The sequence below is a fragment of the Microtus ochrogaster genome, chromosome 10 (assembly GCF_000317375.1).
Source record: "Microtus ochrogaster isolate Prairie Vole_2 chromosome 10, MicOch1.0, whole genome shotgun sequence".
Taxonomy (NCBI): domain Eukaryota; kingdom Metazoa; phylum Chordata; class Mammalia; order Rodentia; family Cricetidae; genus Microtus; species Microtus ochrogaster.
The window spans coordinates 21360550-21372844 of record NC_022016.1 but is presented as its reverse complement, the minus strand read 5'-3'; the positions used below and the strand labels follow the sequence as shown (position 1 = coordinate 21372844).

The 12295-nt window shown below is 40.0% G+C and overlaps 1 protein-coding gene across 1 annotated transcript in view; it reads right to left on the bottom strand.

The window, feature by feature from the left end:
• Ccdc171 (coiled-coil domain containing 171) overlaps positions 1–12295 on the bottom strand; it is a 351463-nt gene that overhangs the window by 255649 nt on the left and 83519 nt on the right. Inside the window, exon 10 of the mRNA XM_005352686.2 lies at positions 9573–9711. Within this exon, the coding sequence (XP_005352743.1) occupies positions 9573–9711 (139 nt within the window). The remainder of the gene's footprint in view (positions 1–9572; positions 9712–12295) is intronic.

Sequence of the window (12295 nt, the reverse complement as noted above, 5' to 3'; positions counted from 1 at the left end):
TTTGTCATGGAAGTTGCGGTGTGATGCAGTAAGTCACGCAGTAAACCCTTTTGTCCTTACATCTTCACTTGCAAGTGTTCATTGGGAAGAGTGATTGGTCTGGTTTGAGGCCTCTGGTTTCTGCTACACTATGGATGCTGGGCCCTCACTGGAACTTTTCTCGGATATCCTGTTGTTGTCCTGACTCGTGGAGACTGGCCCCTTCACATGCTCCTGCAAATCATGGATGGGCCAACTCATAACCCTGGTTCTGGGCCTGAGTAGTTGCAGAGTGGGTCAGCCCTGCCAGCTCCCTCCTGTCCTCACCACCACCAGGGTGAGCTCTCCAGCAATGCCCTGACTAGTTCATCCCTTGTGGCAATGAGCAAGGGGCAGGAGCCAGTTCTGCTTTCACACTCTCAGGGTCAGCGTTTCTGCACATGCACTAGAGCTGCAGCTGGTGAGGGGCAGCTCTCCCACCCACCACAAGCAGCCAGGGGTTGGTGGGGTATCTCTCCCCCGCCCACACTACCACATGGCAAATGAGGGGCATGACCAGCCCTCCCATGCTCCTTTAGAGGCCAGTTCAGCCGTACCAGTCAACAGGGTCAGCTCTGCTGTGCTGCCCAGGGGAGACACAGGGTCCACTTCCTGAGTGCTGCAGTTGGTAAAGGGGAGGGTCAGCTCCCATGCCCACCACAGGAGGCAGAGTCAAGGAATAAATAACTTTAAAAAAAAAAAACTACTTTGAGCTTCCATCTCCCCCTGTCAGAATGACTTCCATCAAGAAAACTGACGACGTGGCTGACAAAGGAAACCTTGTAAGCTGGTGCAGCCATCAGGAAAGTAGATATGAAGGTTTCTTGAAAAAAACAAAGCCAGAAATATCAGATGCTGCTGCCATTCCTCTCCTATGCACACACCCAAAGGACTACAACCTCCCACAGAGAGATTTGCACATCCACGTTCAGTACTGCACTATTCACAACAGCAAAGAAATAGGAGCAGCCTAGAGGTCTATCAGCACGTGGGTGGTTACTGAAAACTGTATATACACCCAGATGGAAAGAAAAATGAAATTGGAGGCTGGAGAGAGGGCCCAATGGTTAAGAGCACATACTTTTCTTCCAGAGGACCTGAGTTCAGGCTCTGGCCACACTCAGCTCCCAACTCCCTGTATTTTCAGTTGTACACGAATCTGTTACCTCTGGTCTCTATGAACACCACACACACACACACACACACTCACACACACACACACATTCACATACACTCACACACACACACACTCACACACACTCTCACACACACACATACACACTTAAAAAATAGTTTCTTTTTCTCTAGAAAAAGAAACACCATGAAATTTGCAGGAAATAGATGGATCTGGAAACTATTCTATTAAACAAGGTGACCCAGACTCAGAAGTACACAGTGCATGTTCTCTCTCATGCGGTATGGTTGTTGGAATGAGAATGACTCCATAGACTCATATATATTAGTCTCTAGCACTTGTCAAAGGAAAATGCTCACCTCTTAGCCATAGGCAAGCACAGAATACACAGAGTGATCTAGGACAAGACATAATCCTGTTCCCCAAAGGACATACCCTTGTGACCTCGCTTCAAAAGTTTCTACTACTTCCCAATAATGCCATCAAATTATGAGTCTATCAACAGATTGGTCCGCTAATTAAGTCAGAGCTGTCATGATTCTATTACCGCTCAATGACTGGATACACCACCTGGGGACCAATACTTTAATATTTCAAACCTTTTAGGGGATACTTCATGCACAAGTCATTACAGGGCCTTCATATAAATCAAAATCAATCTGTCTGTCTGTCTCTGTCTCTCTCTCTTTTTCTCTCTATCTACCCACCTATCTATCTAACTATTTCCCCTACATATTATCACCATTTTTTCCCAAGGCTAAAACTAAGAATTGTATTTTCATATTTTGCTTACTTTTAAATTTATTAATTAATCCAGCCCCATATAATAATTGCCTAAATATACATAGATATACACTTGATAGACATTCCTTAACAGTGTTAAATACTGAGATCATTAAGAGAGACAGTGATATTTACATGAGCTAAAACAGTGCTCATGGTATTAACACTATTTTCCTTGGTGAAAAATAGCAAACAATAATTTTTATTAAATTTTATAATAAAATATTCATTAATCCATTACTTTTGAACATGTTCAATGGAATCAGGAAAATGCTCTCTACAAAATTCAACAGGATATTTGAAGCAAAAATATCAAAGAACATTAACTTTACCACAAAGCATAACAATCAAAAAGCACTTCCAAAATTGTATGTAATGAGAGCAGTCATTATTATTATGCAATAAGTTAAGTCTCCAAAGCATAGAAGATGTTCACACTGACTTTTCAATCATAAGTTCTTCAGGGAATAAAACATTCTTTCTAGCAAAACCTCATGAGAACTAGAATTCCCTTTTCAATATATGGTCTCTCCTAGAGCTCTAGCTAAATATTACTGAGTGGCAGGAAAACAAATCTCAAGAAATGATGGACTTAAGAAAATTTCATTGAAGAAAGCACCAGGCAAGTCACAATAATAGCGATTTGAAAATGAAAGCTCCCCTGTTTCAAAAGAAGAGAGTATCAAAATCAGCTTTCTCTGGCAGACCTGCCGCAGCTACTGCGCTTCCAGGATGCTTTTAATATGCACAATCGCTAAGCAGCTTCTACTAGAAATGTAGTTGTATTCAGTAGCTGATTAAACCATTGTCCAATTATCAGATTTTACAATTGAAAGCTAGATTTTTTTAATTTAAAACTGTAAGTTTTCCGGGTTTTTTGTTTGTGTGTTTATTTGCTTGTTTAGTATGCATATGTGAAGGGCGGGTATGATGCACACACGAGTCCAGGAGAGGGCATAGGAGCCATTGGACCTGGTGTCACGGGAGGTCGAGAGCTACCTAACAGGGGTCCTAATCAAAATATTTTCTAGGAAAATTCTTTCAAGATTCATGTTGTATGGTCAGGTGAATATCAAACTAATTTTCTTCACTTTTTAAGTGTCCTGTGTTGAAACTCGATTCTATGACATTAAAAATCACCATAGGCCAATAATTAGTATCCGGAAGACAAATGGAATTTCACTGTCATTTAAACTCACCTGACTATCTGTTAAATAAAGTTTTTAAAACTCCAAGAAAGGCTGGGAGCCGGGCGGTGGTGGCGCACGCCTTTAATCCCAGCACTCGGGAGGCAGAGGCAGGCGGATCTCTGTGAGTTCGAGACCAGCCTGGTCTACAGAGCTAGTTCCAGGACAGGCTCCAAAGCCACAGAGAAATCCTGTCTCGAAAAAACAAAAAAATAAAAAATAAAGAAAGGCTGGGCAAAGGGTGCACACCTTTGACCCCAGCACTTGAGAGGCAGGCCGATCTCTGTGACTTTGAGGCCAGACTGGTCTACATAGCGACTGCACACCAACCAGAACTACATAGTGAGGCCCTGACTCAAGAAAAGGGGGGGGGGGCATTTACCCAGTTTGGACTTTTCCAAACTTATATTCTATATTTGTATTATATGTCTTGAACCAGAGGAGCAATCGCTTTGAGGGCGGTTTGCTAATACTTTGTATGTCCTGAACTAGGGCATACAGAGTCTCTTTTAGACCTAAGTCTTACTATGCTGTGCCAGATTACACAGTGTTATTTCTGTCTCAAGACTGCTTGAAGCCCTTGTGTCTTACTAATAGTATCAGGGCTTCACTGGAAAACCAACGAGGAAAGCGATTTTAATTTTTCTCTTCCAATGCAGCAGAGAAAATTAAGACCAGGCTTGAAAAATGCTCCTGAACAGGACCTCAACTAGAAATATGCTGTTGGCATGAAGAGAGAACTAGCATGCATGCTCTATGTTACCCCTCTATATCCTGTCAAATACCAAACACTTATGCTGAAAATAAATGTCAGAAAGATTACACACCACCATGAAAACAATTTTGTTCCCAAAATGAATAAAGGAAAAGGTAAAAGTTTCTTCATGAGTCAAATTCTCTTCATATGGAAAAGTATTCATTAAAAGCAGAAACCAGAGTTTTAAGATATAACACTACAAAATTTCTGCTTTGTGGCTTTAACCTTTTAACTTGTTATTTTATTTCTATTTTCCTATTTTGGAGTGGTTTGCATGTGTGTACACATCTGTCCATATGGAAGCCTGAGGCTGACGTCAGGAACCACCTTTGGTTTCCCTTCCACCTTACTGAAGGCAAAGTCAGCAAAACCAGAGTTCATCAATATGGTCTGTGTTACCAAACACCTTGCCTTGGTTTGTTAGGAACAAAATCAATAAATGAGTATGTAAAATATTTAGTTAACGTTGCACTAAAAAGGTAAACTTTATATTCATATATTTTACCATAATAAGAAACAGAGAAAACAAAAACATATGTACCCTACATGGATGGGTAGTGCCAACCCCACAAGCCATGAGTGATGGAGTGGAAACCCCGGGGCAGGCATGGGATGGCTCCCTATTAGCCATTGTTCCAGAGGGCTCAGAGGCCCCAGAACTGTACGGGCTGTTGCAGCTGCTCTTGATTGCCCACAGAACTAGACAGGAATACCCTAATGCTGACGACACCACACACACTGGTTATAGGACATAGAAAAATCAATATGGAACTAAACTAGAGCTCCCTCCCTGCTGGCTTTTATACATAGTTCCAGAATGTGCAGTGAAGGCTATAGGGGGGATACTCACCAACAGTTTTACCCAGCTGAGTGGACAATATCAGCCTATCAGGCAAGATGTGCCCACTGATACAGTAGTAGCTTGACTTATGGGTATGTTATAGTTTCATGTCTGTTGTGGTCATGAAATACTCTAGACCAAAAGTAATATAAGAGAGAAAAGGGTTTTTTCAGGTTACTGGTTACTCTGCATCACTGAGTGAAGTTGGAGCAGGAACTTAAGTGGAAACTGGGGAGGGATGCTGTTTGCTAGCGAGCTTACTCACCCCTAGGTAGCTTTCTTATACAGCCAAGAACACCTTCCCGGGAAACAGTGTCACCCACAGTGGACTGGGTCTTCCTACATCAATAAACAACCAAGACAATCATGACAGATAGGTCCCAGGTCAGTCTAATCAGGGCAATACTGCTGATAGATTCCTTCTCTGGTGCACCTAGGTTGTATCAAGTTGATAGTTACAACTAACTGGGATAAGAGGTAACCAGCTGTCCTCCAATTGGATCTGAGGTCCGATCCAGAGGAAAGAATTCATGCCTTCTTCCATAAACTTGGTCAAAAATTAATGTCTGGGAAGGCCATAGGTCCTGACTGAAACTTACTACTATTGTTTTATTAAATTGATAAGGTGTCAAGCAAATACCTGTTTTGTTCTTGGCTGTGGTTGGGAAGTTTCTTATTGTAGTGGATGGCTGTAAACACAAAATCTGATCAAAATGCTAAGAACAAGGGACTGTTGAGTGTCCGACCCTAAACAGAATGCTCACCTCATCCCCTCTGTGGCTCAGAGAACATTATAGAAGAGGGAGCAGAATGAAATAACAGCTGGATGGTGGGCAGAAGAGCCATGAAATGCTATCCTGTAGGCATGATGACTCGGCCGTCGCAATCATGAACTCAGAGCGAGTGCATTTATCTGAACATAGATAGACTCCTAGGCCTGTCGACAGTCAGTCACACAGATGAAGGAAAGGTTCCCGGAGCCCTATTCCTCCCCGGGGAGCTATTGGCTACTTAGAAATGCTGGAAGAGAGAGAAAGTAACTGTCTTTTAAGTTGTGTAGCCACTGTTGAGTTCACTCTTCAAAGAATAGTTTCACACTCATGTGGAAAGCCCTGGTTAAATTGAGTGGGTCACAAACTTAACAAAAGACATGGAAAGGACTTCGGAAAGGACCTTTAGGGAGAATGGGGTCCATGGCAATGGGAGGAGAATATGGAAGGGTGGGAGTGTGTGTGTGTGTGTGTGTGTGTGTATTAAACTGTGAAAACAAATTTTATTAAGAAAAACAAATAACAGAGCTGTAGAGATGGCTCAGAGGTTAAGTGCGCTGGCTGCTCTTCCAAGTCCTGAGTTCAATTCCCAGCAACCACATGGTGGCTCCCAACCATCTATAATGAGATCTGGTGCCCTCTTCTGGCATGAAGGCATACATGCAAGCAGAACGCTGTATACATAATAAATAAATCTTTAAAAAGTAAAAAGAAAAATAATATAAAGAAAATTAATTCAATCCATTAGTTTTCTGCTTCCTGTCTTTTCCCTTATTATCAAAGTATCAAGATACTAAAGGCAATGACAGATGAGTAAGAAAATCAAAAGAACATGACAATAAAATTTAGGAAAAGCAATAAATTAATAACTTTATAGAAAGAAAAATATACTTACTAGCAATACTATTTTCATTCAATAATTTTCACTAACTGCTATTTAAATTTCCTAATACAGTCAGGTAAGGAAATAACAGTAACTTCAAACAGGGGCGGCAGGTAAAAGTACCTGCTGCTCCAGTCTGACTGAGTTTGATTGCCCCGGAACCACAAAGGAAGGAGAGAACCAACTTCCAAAGGCTGTCCTCTGACCTCCACACACACCCACATACAATGATGCACACACATCATTAATAATAAAAAACAGAAAACACAAAAGGCCTCAGGGTTGGGATATAAACTCAGTGGTATGGCTCTTGCCTACCATGCAGGAGGCTCAGGTTTCAAGCCTCAGGAGTACACAAACAAACAACAACAATTAAAGTTGAAAGACAAATGGCAATAGGAAAGAAAAAAGCAGAGAGATGAAAAAAATAAGACATGTGTGGAAAAGACAATATGATATATGTGTGTATGAAAATGCCAAAACGAAATTATGCCAGTGGATCTCAATTGTCACCTTGATAAGAAGAACCTCTGGGCATGACTGCAAGGGATCAGATTCAGTTAAAGAACCCACTATGGTGTGCCGTTCCCTGGGCTGTGTAAACAGAGCTCGCCCAGGCAGTCATCACTCTGCTTTTTGACTACAGATGAATATGACTAATTCCCTCATGCCCCTCTGCCATGATTCCTTCATCATCAAGAACTTTATCTTTCCACACAGCAAAGTAAACCTCTTCTCCCTTAAGTCACATTTGTTAAAGTATTTAATTATAGAATGAAAAAAAAACATAACTTAGAAACCCTGTCACTGTGTGCTAACTTAAAATAACAATAAAAATAAGATACAAAGAATTTCAGAGATAAATGAAATGGAAAACGTCATTACTTTGACACATAAGCTTTACATCACTTTGGTTACAACCCAATAATTTTTAAACATCTCTCATTAGTTCTGAAACTGCTTTTTGTGACCTATCAAGCTTTAAAGAAACAATTAGTCATGGCTGGGCAGTGGTGGCAAACACCTTTAATCCCAGCACTTGGGAGGCAGAGGCAGGAGGATCTCTGTGAGTTTGAGGCCAGACTGGCTCCAGAGAAATCTTGTCTCGAAAAAAAAAAAAAAAAAAAAAAAAAAAAAAAAAAAAAAAAACGAAAGAGAGAGAGAGGAAGAAAGAGCAAAACAATTAGTCTACAATTTTCAACGCCACCAAAACAATCAGTTTAATAGAAAGAATACCAATCAAAAAGTTTCGGGTATTTAGACAACAATGAGGACCCTAAGAGAGACTTACATGTATCCAACCTACGTGAAAAGTAGAAAAAGACAAGATCTCCTGAGTAATTTGGAGCATGGGAACCATGGGAGAAAGTAGAAGGGGAGGGGAGGAAGAGGTAGGGGAGTGGAGAAAAATATAGCTCAATAAAAACAGAAACAAAAAAAAATAAAAAAATAAAAAAATAAAGTTTCGGGTAAGCTGAAACTTGCCTTACTTTAGACTACCCATCAAAAGTCAAAAACTAAAATTAAAACTCTTGCAACCGAGTACATTTTCTGATCACAAAACACCCATAAACTCTGTAGTGAATTAAGTTAGTCTTGCTTTTTTAAAAATCTACTTTTTTAAGCTCTAGGCTAGGACTAGGAAAAATTGTGCAACTTTTGGAGTGATAACGTCTGAACTCTGCACTCTTACACTCTGACCCACTTTCCAAACTACTGAGAAGAATGTTTAGTAAGCTCAGCCACCCTAGGGTATTTTTCTTCACCAATCCATCCCTTTGAACTAAGAGTTAAGAACCAGGACACGCACAAAACAGCTCAGTGGTAGAGTGCTTGCCTAGAATGCAGAAGTTTAAATATAAACTGTGGGGAAACAGAACAGACTGTGGATATGTGTTACACATATCAGTGATGCACACTAAATAGGAAGGTCTTACCTTTACTAAACCTACATTCAGATGGCAAATGATCCACACACAGCAAACAGGATTGGCCCCTGAATCTGAGATACTGACCATCTCATGATGAATAGGGACTATATATAATGTAGGAACATTTGAAAATACTGAAGAGGACCTAAAAAACTGGGCCAGACGTTGAGAGCACTGCCTGCTCTTCTGGAGGTCCTAAGTTCAATTCCCAGCACCCATGTGATAGCTCACAACTGTCTGTAGTTCAGTTCCAGGGACACTGTGTGCATGTGGCACACAAACATATCTTCAAGTCAAAATTCATGCACACAAAATACATTTTTAAATCTCAATAGTTTTTAAATACTAGAGAGTTTTAATTTAATTCCATAACTACCTTTCTTCTTGGAAGCACCGAGTTGGTCACTGATTCTTAATATAACCCTTTCGTTACCTTTTTGGTAAAGAAAAATGACTTTCATTCTCCTCAGTGCGAATCTCGAGAGTCATTTGACATAACTGGAAGGGAAGTAGCCAAGCCTCTAAGGAAGTTTGCACGATGAAACAAGGCTGGAGGATGTGCGGTGTGACTACAAACTATGCCTTCTTCCCTGCTGTGGTTCCCACCACTTTACAGGATGGGCAGGCATTTGTAAATGGACAACAAAGCGCATTTCAGTCAACAAGAGTATAAAAATATAATCGTAATATGTTAAAAAGCCAGAATTCTGACAGATGAAAGGCAGCCAGACAGCTAACATGAACCCAGAATGAAGAGCCCCCAGATTACATGACAAAAAGCTGGGTGTGTTCTGATGCAACAGGAAGATGCTGGTACCTTTCAAACAAAAGATGATCCACAAGAAAATATCAATATTTTAGGGGAAAAAATAAGTGATAGCTAGCTTACTCATAATAGTTAATTTGATTAGATATTTATGAAATGTAATGTTTATGTACAAAATGATCAGAAAATGAAGTCACTAAAATTATTAGATCTATTGCTTATAAATCCTGATTATCTTCCACCTAAGTAAAATCATAAAATCATTTTTAAACGTTATATGATTGAGAACTATTAATTCAATTGGTTTTTTCCAACTGTTCCAAGTTTGAGAATTATGTATATATTTGATGCAACTGGAACTTCCAGCTTGAAACTTTGAACGATGTCACTAAAATTACTTTCACACTATTATCTCATGATATACGGTGGGGGATAAACTTGCTACACATCAAATATGGCCCAATAAAGCCATTGCCATAGGGTTTCTATCTTTAACCTTACCATCACAAGTTCCTCCTGTAACTCACTGCAGCTTTTTTCATTATATTGGAGTCTCTTTGAAAGATCTATAATTACTTTCTTCTGTTCTTCGATCTCTTCATTTAGTTTCTTGTTTTTGGAGAAATACTCTCTTTCTAATCTGAAAAGTTAAAAATGTCAGAGTAGGTTTTTCAAATGTACTTCTCTTTCATACAAGTAGGCAATGTTCTATATATCATGTCTACATGCCAAAAGGCTTTTTAATGCCCATTTTTCTTTTTTCAAATGAAAAGGTTTATGCATTCTTAAATGAAAGACTTTAATGGAATAACAGTTCTCCTTTGACAGTAGGTATCTGAACTGTGTCCAAGGTAATACAAAAAAGAGAATGGAATAGTATTGTTGGGATATCACCATTATTTTTGATGAACAAAATCTACCCGTCTCAATTAAGTCAGTTCAGAAACTGCCTTAAACTGATAAAAGTTCATAGGGTAGGGTTGTGAGTAAGTATGAATGTTGTAAGCTCTTGAGTGTGCAAGTGAACACACCTGTGCACACAGACACACACAGAGGCAACAGCAGGGTGTAAGTGTTCTCCTCGAGACAGTCTCTTACTGACCCGAAGCTCTTTATCACTGACTTCTGACATGGGTGATAAGGATTCAAACTCAGTCTCTCATGACTACAGAGCACGTGATCTTACTGACTGAGCCATCTCCTGAGCCCCCAAGAAAATTATCTTAAAATGAGTGATAAGGTTATTAACATACATCAGAAATGAAACAAATGTTTGTATCCCTTCGAGTAGAATTGATTTGGCGTAAGGAAAACTCAAAAACAAAAAAAAAAATCAAAATGTTCATTTACTTTGAGGATATGTTTACTGCTCTAGTTGAAGACATGAACCTGGGAGAGGGGGACTAAAAATGAGGTGGACAAAAGTCTCACGTAATAGCCAGATTTATTCAGAGCATCAGACAATTTATACTCTGGGAGTTAAGAAGAATCACCTGAATGAAGTATGCAATGACAAGGACAAGTTGTACATGATAAAAACATGTTTTTCCATTGAGGCACATGAATAACCACAGCTGAAGCAAGCTCACTCCTATCCCCCAAACTGGGGGAGCACAATAACACATTCTAAACACGATTCTGTGTTTTGAAGGAACTGAGGTCACAAGACTCTTGTCTTGTTTCCTTGAGTTTTCTCACAAACATTCTGCATTTTCACATGACTCCATTCTTGGACTGTGTTCTGACAAGGATATAAATTTCTTTACAATACAATGTGTGTTATTATTTAAATGTAATTCAGGCTAGCATTAAACTGTGTTTACACTGGTTTGGTTTTGTGTTCTAAGAGGTTCATCATGTAGCTCACACTGGCCTGGAACTCTTTTTTGTAAATGTACTATGCTGGCTTAAACTCTGCCAGACTCCTCTACAGCCTCCCAAGTGCTGAGATTCCATGAGGGCTAGCACATGGAGCTGTGTATGTTCTCATGTGGACATCACTGAAAGGCAGCTCATGAGTATTGCGCTTTAGAAATTCACATGCATATGAATAACATCAATTCAATCAGCGTCACCATTCTAGCCTGAGAGCTTCCTAGTAGCTGAGTCGACCCACTTCTGCTGTGTGAAGCTGGGTCACAGGGAGATTCTGACAGTCAGCAGTGCACTCGGGCTAAAGGAAGAGCAAGAGGCTAAGTTTCCAATGACACTGGTCCATACTCTGACACTTTCCCCTCTCAGGGCGCGATGCAAAGAAGACTTGCATAGTGTCTTTTGAACCAAAGATATCCCAAGGTAAATTAACTAACACTACTAAATGTGTATAGAAGACTTGGATGCTACATTTATAGCAGGTAAATCTCTTAGAAAGTAGAATAAACAATGAAAATGGAGCAAAGTAAAGAAAAGGTATGTAAATCCAGAGAGTCAGTCCAAGAGTCCTGACATACACATGGTCAAAGTTCCAGGCTGAAACAACTCACAAGAGGCCTGGCATCCTGAGAGTTCTGAACGCTAGATCAAGAGAGGAGAATCTACAGAGTACAAAAGTCATCCATATTATTATTATTTCATCATGCATTACAAAGTGAGTCTCTATAAACCAAGTAAAAGACCATTTGCCTCTGATTTCAGATGCAGACACTGAGTTTCCAGAGGAAACCATAGACCACAAACAAAAGATCAAGAATCAGATGATGTCACACTTGCCTGACACTTGAATTGAATAGTCAGCTGACTTACAAAAAGGCATGAAGACCAAAAGCCATTTTCAGGATGTGCCTGTAAACTCTCCCTGATACATAAGCTTTCCAAGAAGCTAATTTACAATGCAGCAAATCAAATGACAACAGCACGAGATTAGAAATCAAGGGGCTCACAATGGAAGAAGTCAGAGGAACTCCAAGGAGGATGTTAAAGACAGGTCCTGAGTACATCAGGAAATCTGAAAAGTCAAATAGAGACAGAAAGGCCCCAGAGGGATACTTTAGAAAAGACACAAGAGGACAGAATTTCAGACTACTAGACTTGAAGAGGCTGGAGAGACGGCTCAGTATGAAGAGTGCTTGCTGCTCTTTAGTCTGGCCCTAGAGCTCATAACCATCTGAAACTCTCTGACACCCTCTTCTGGCCTCCACAGGCATCCATATACACATGATATCCACTCACACAGACACAGACACACAAAATAAAAACTACAAAAATTAAGTTAAATTAAAAATAGC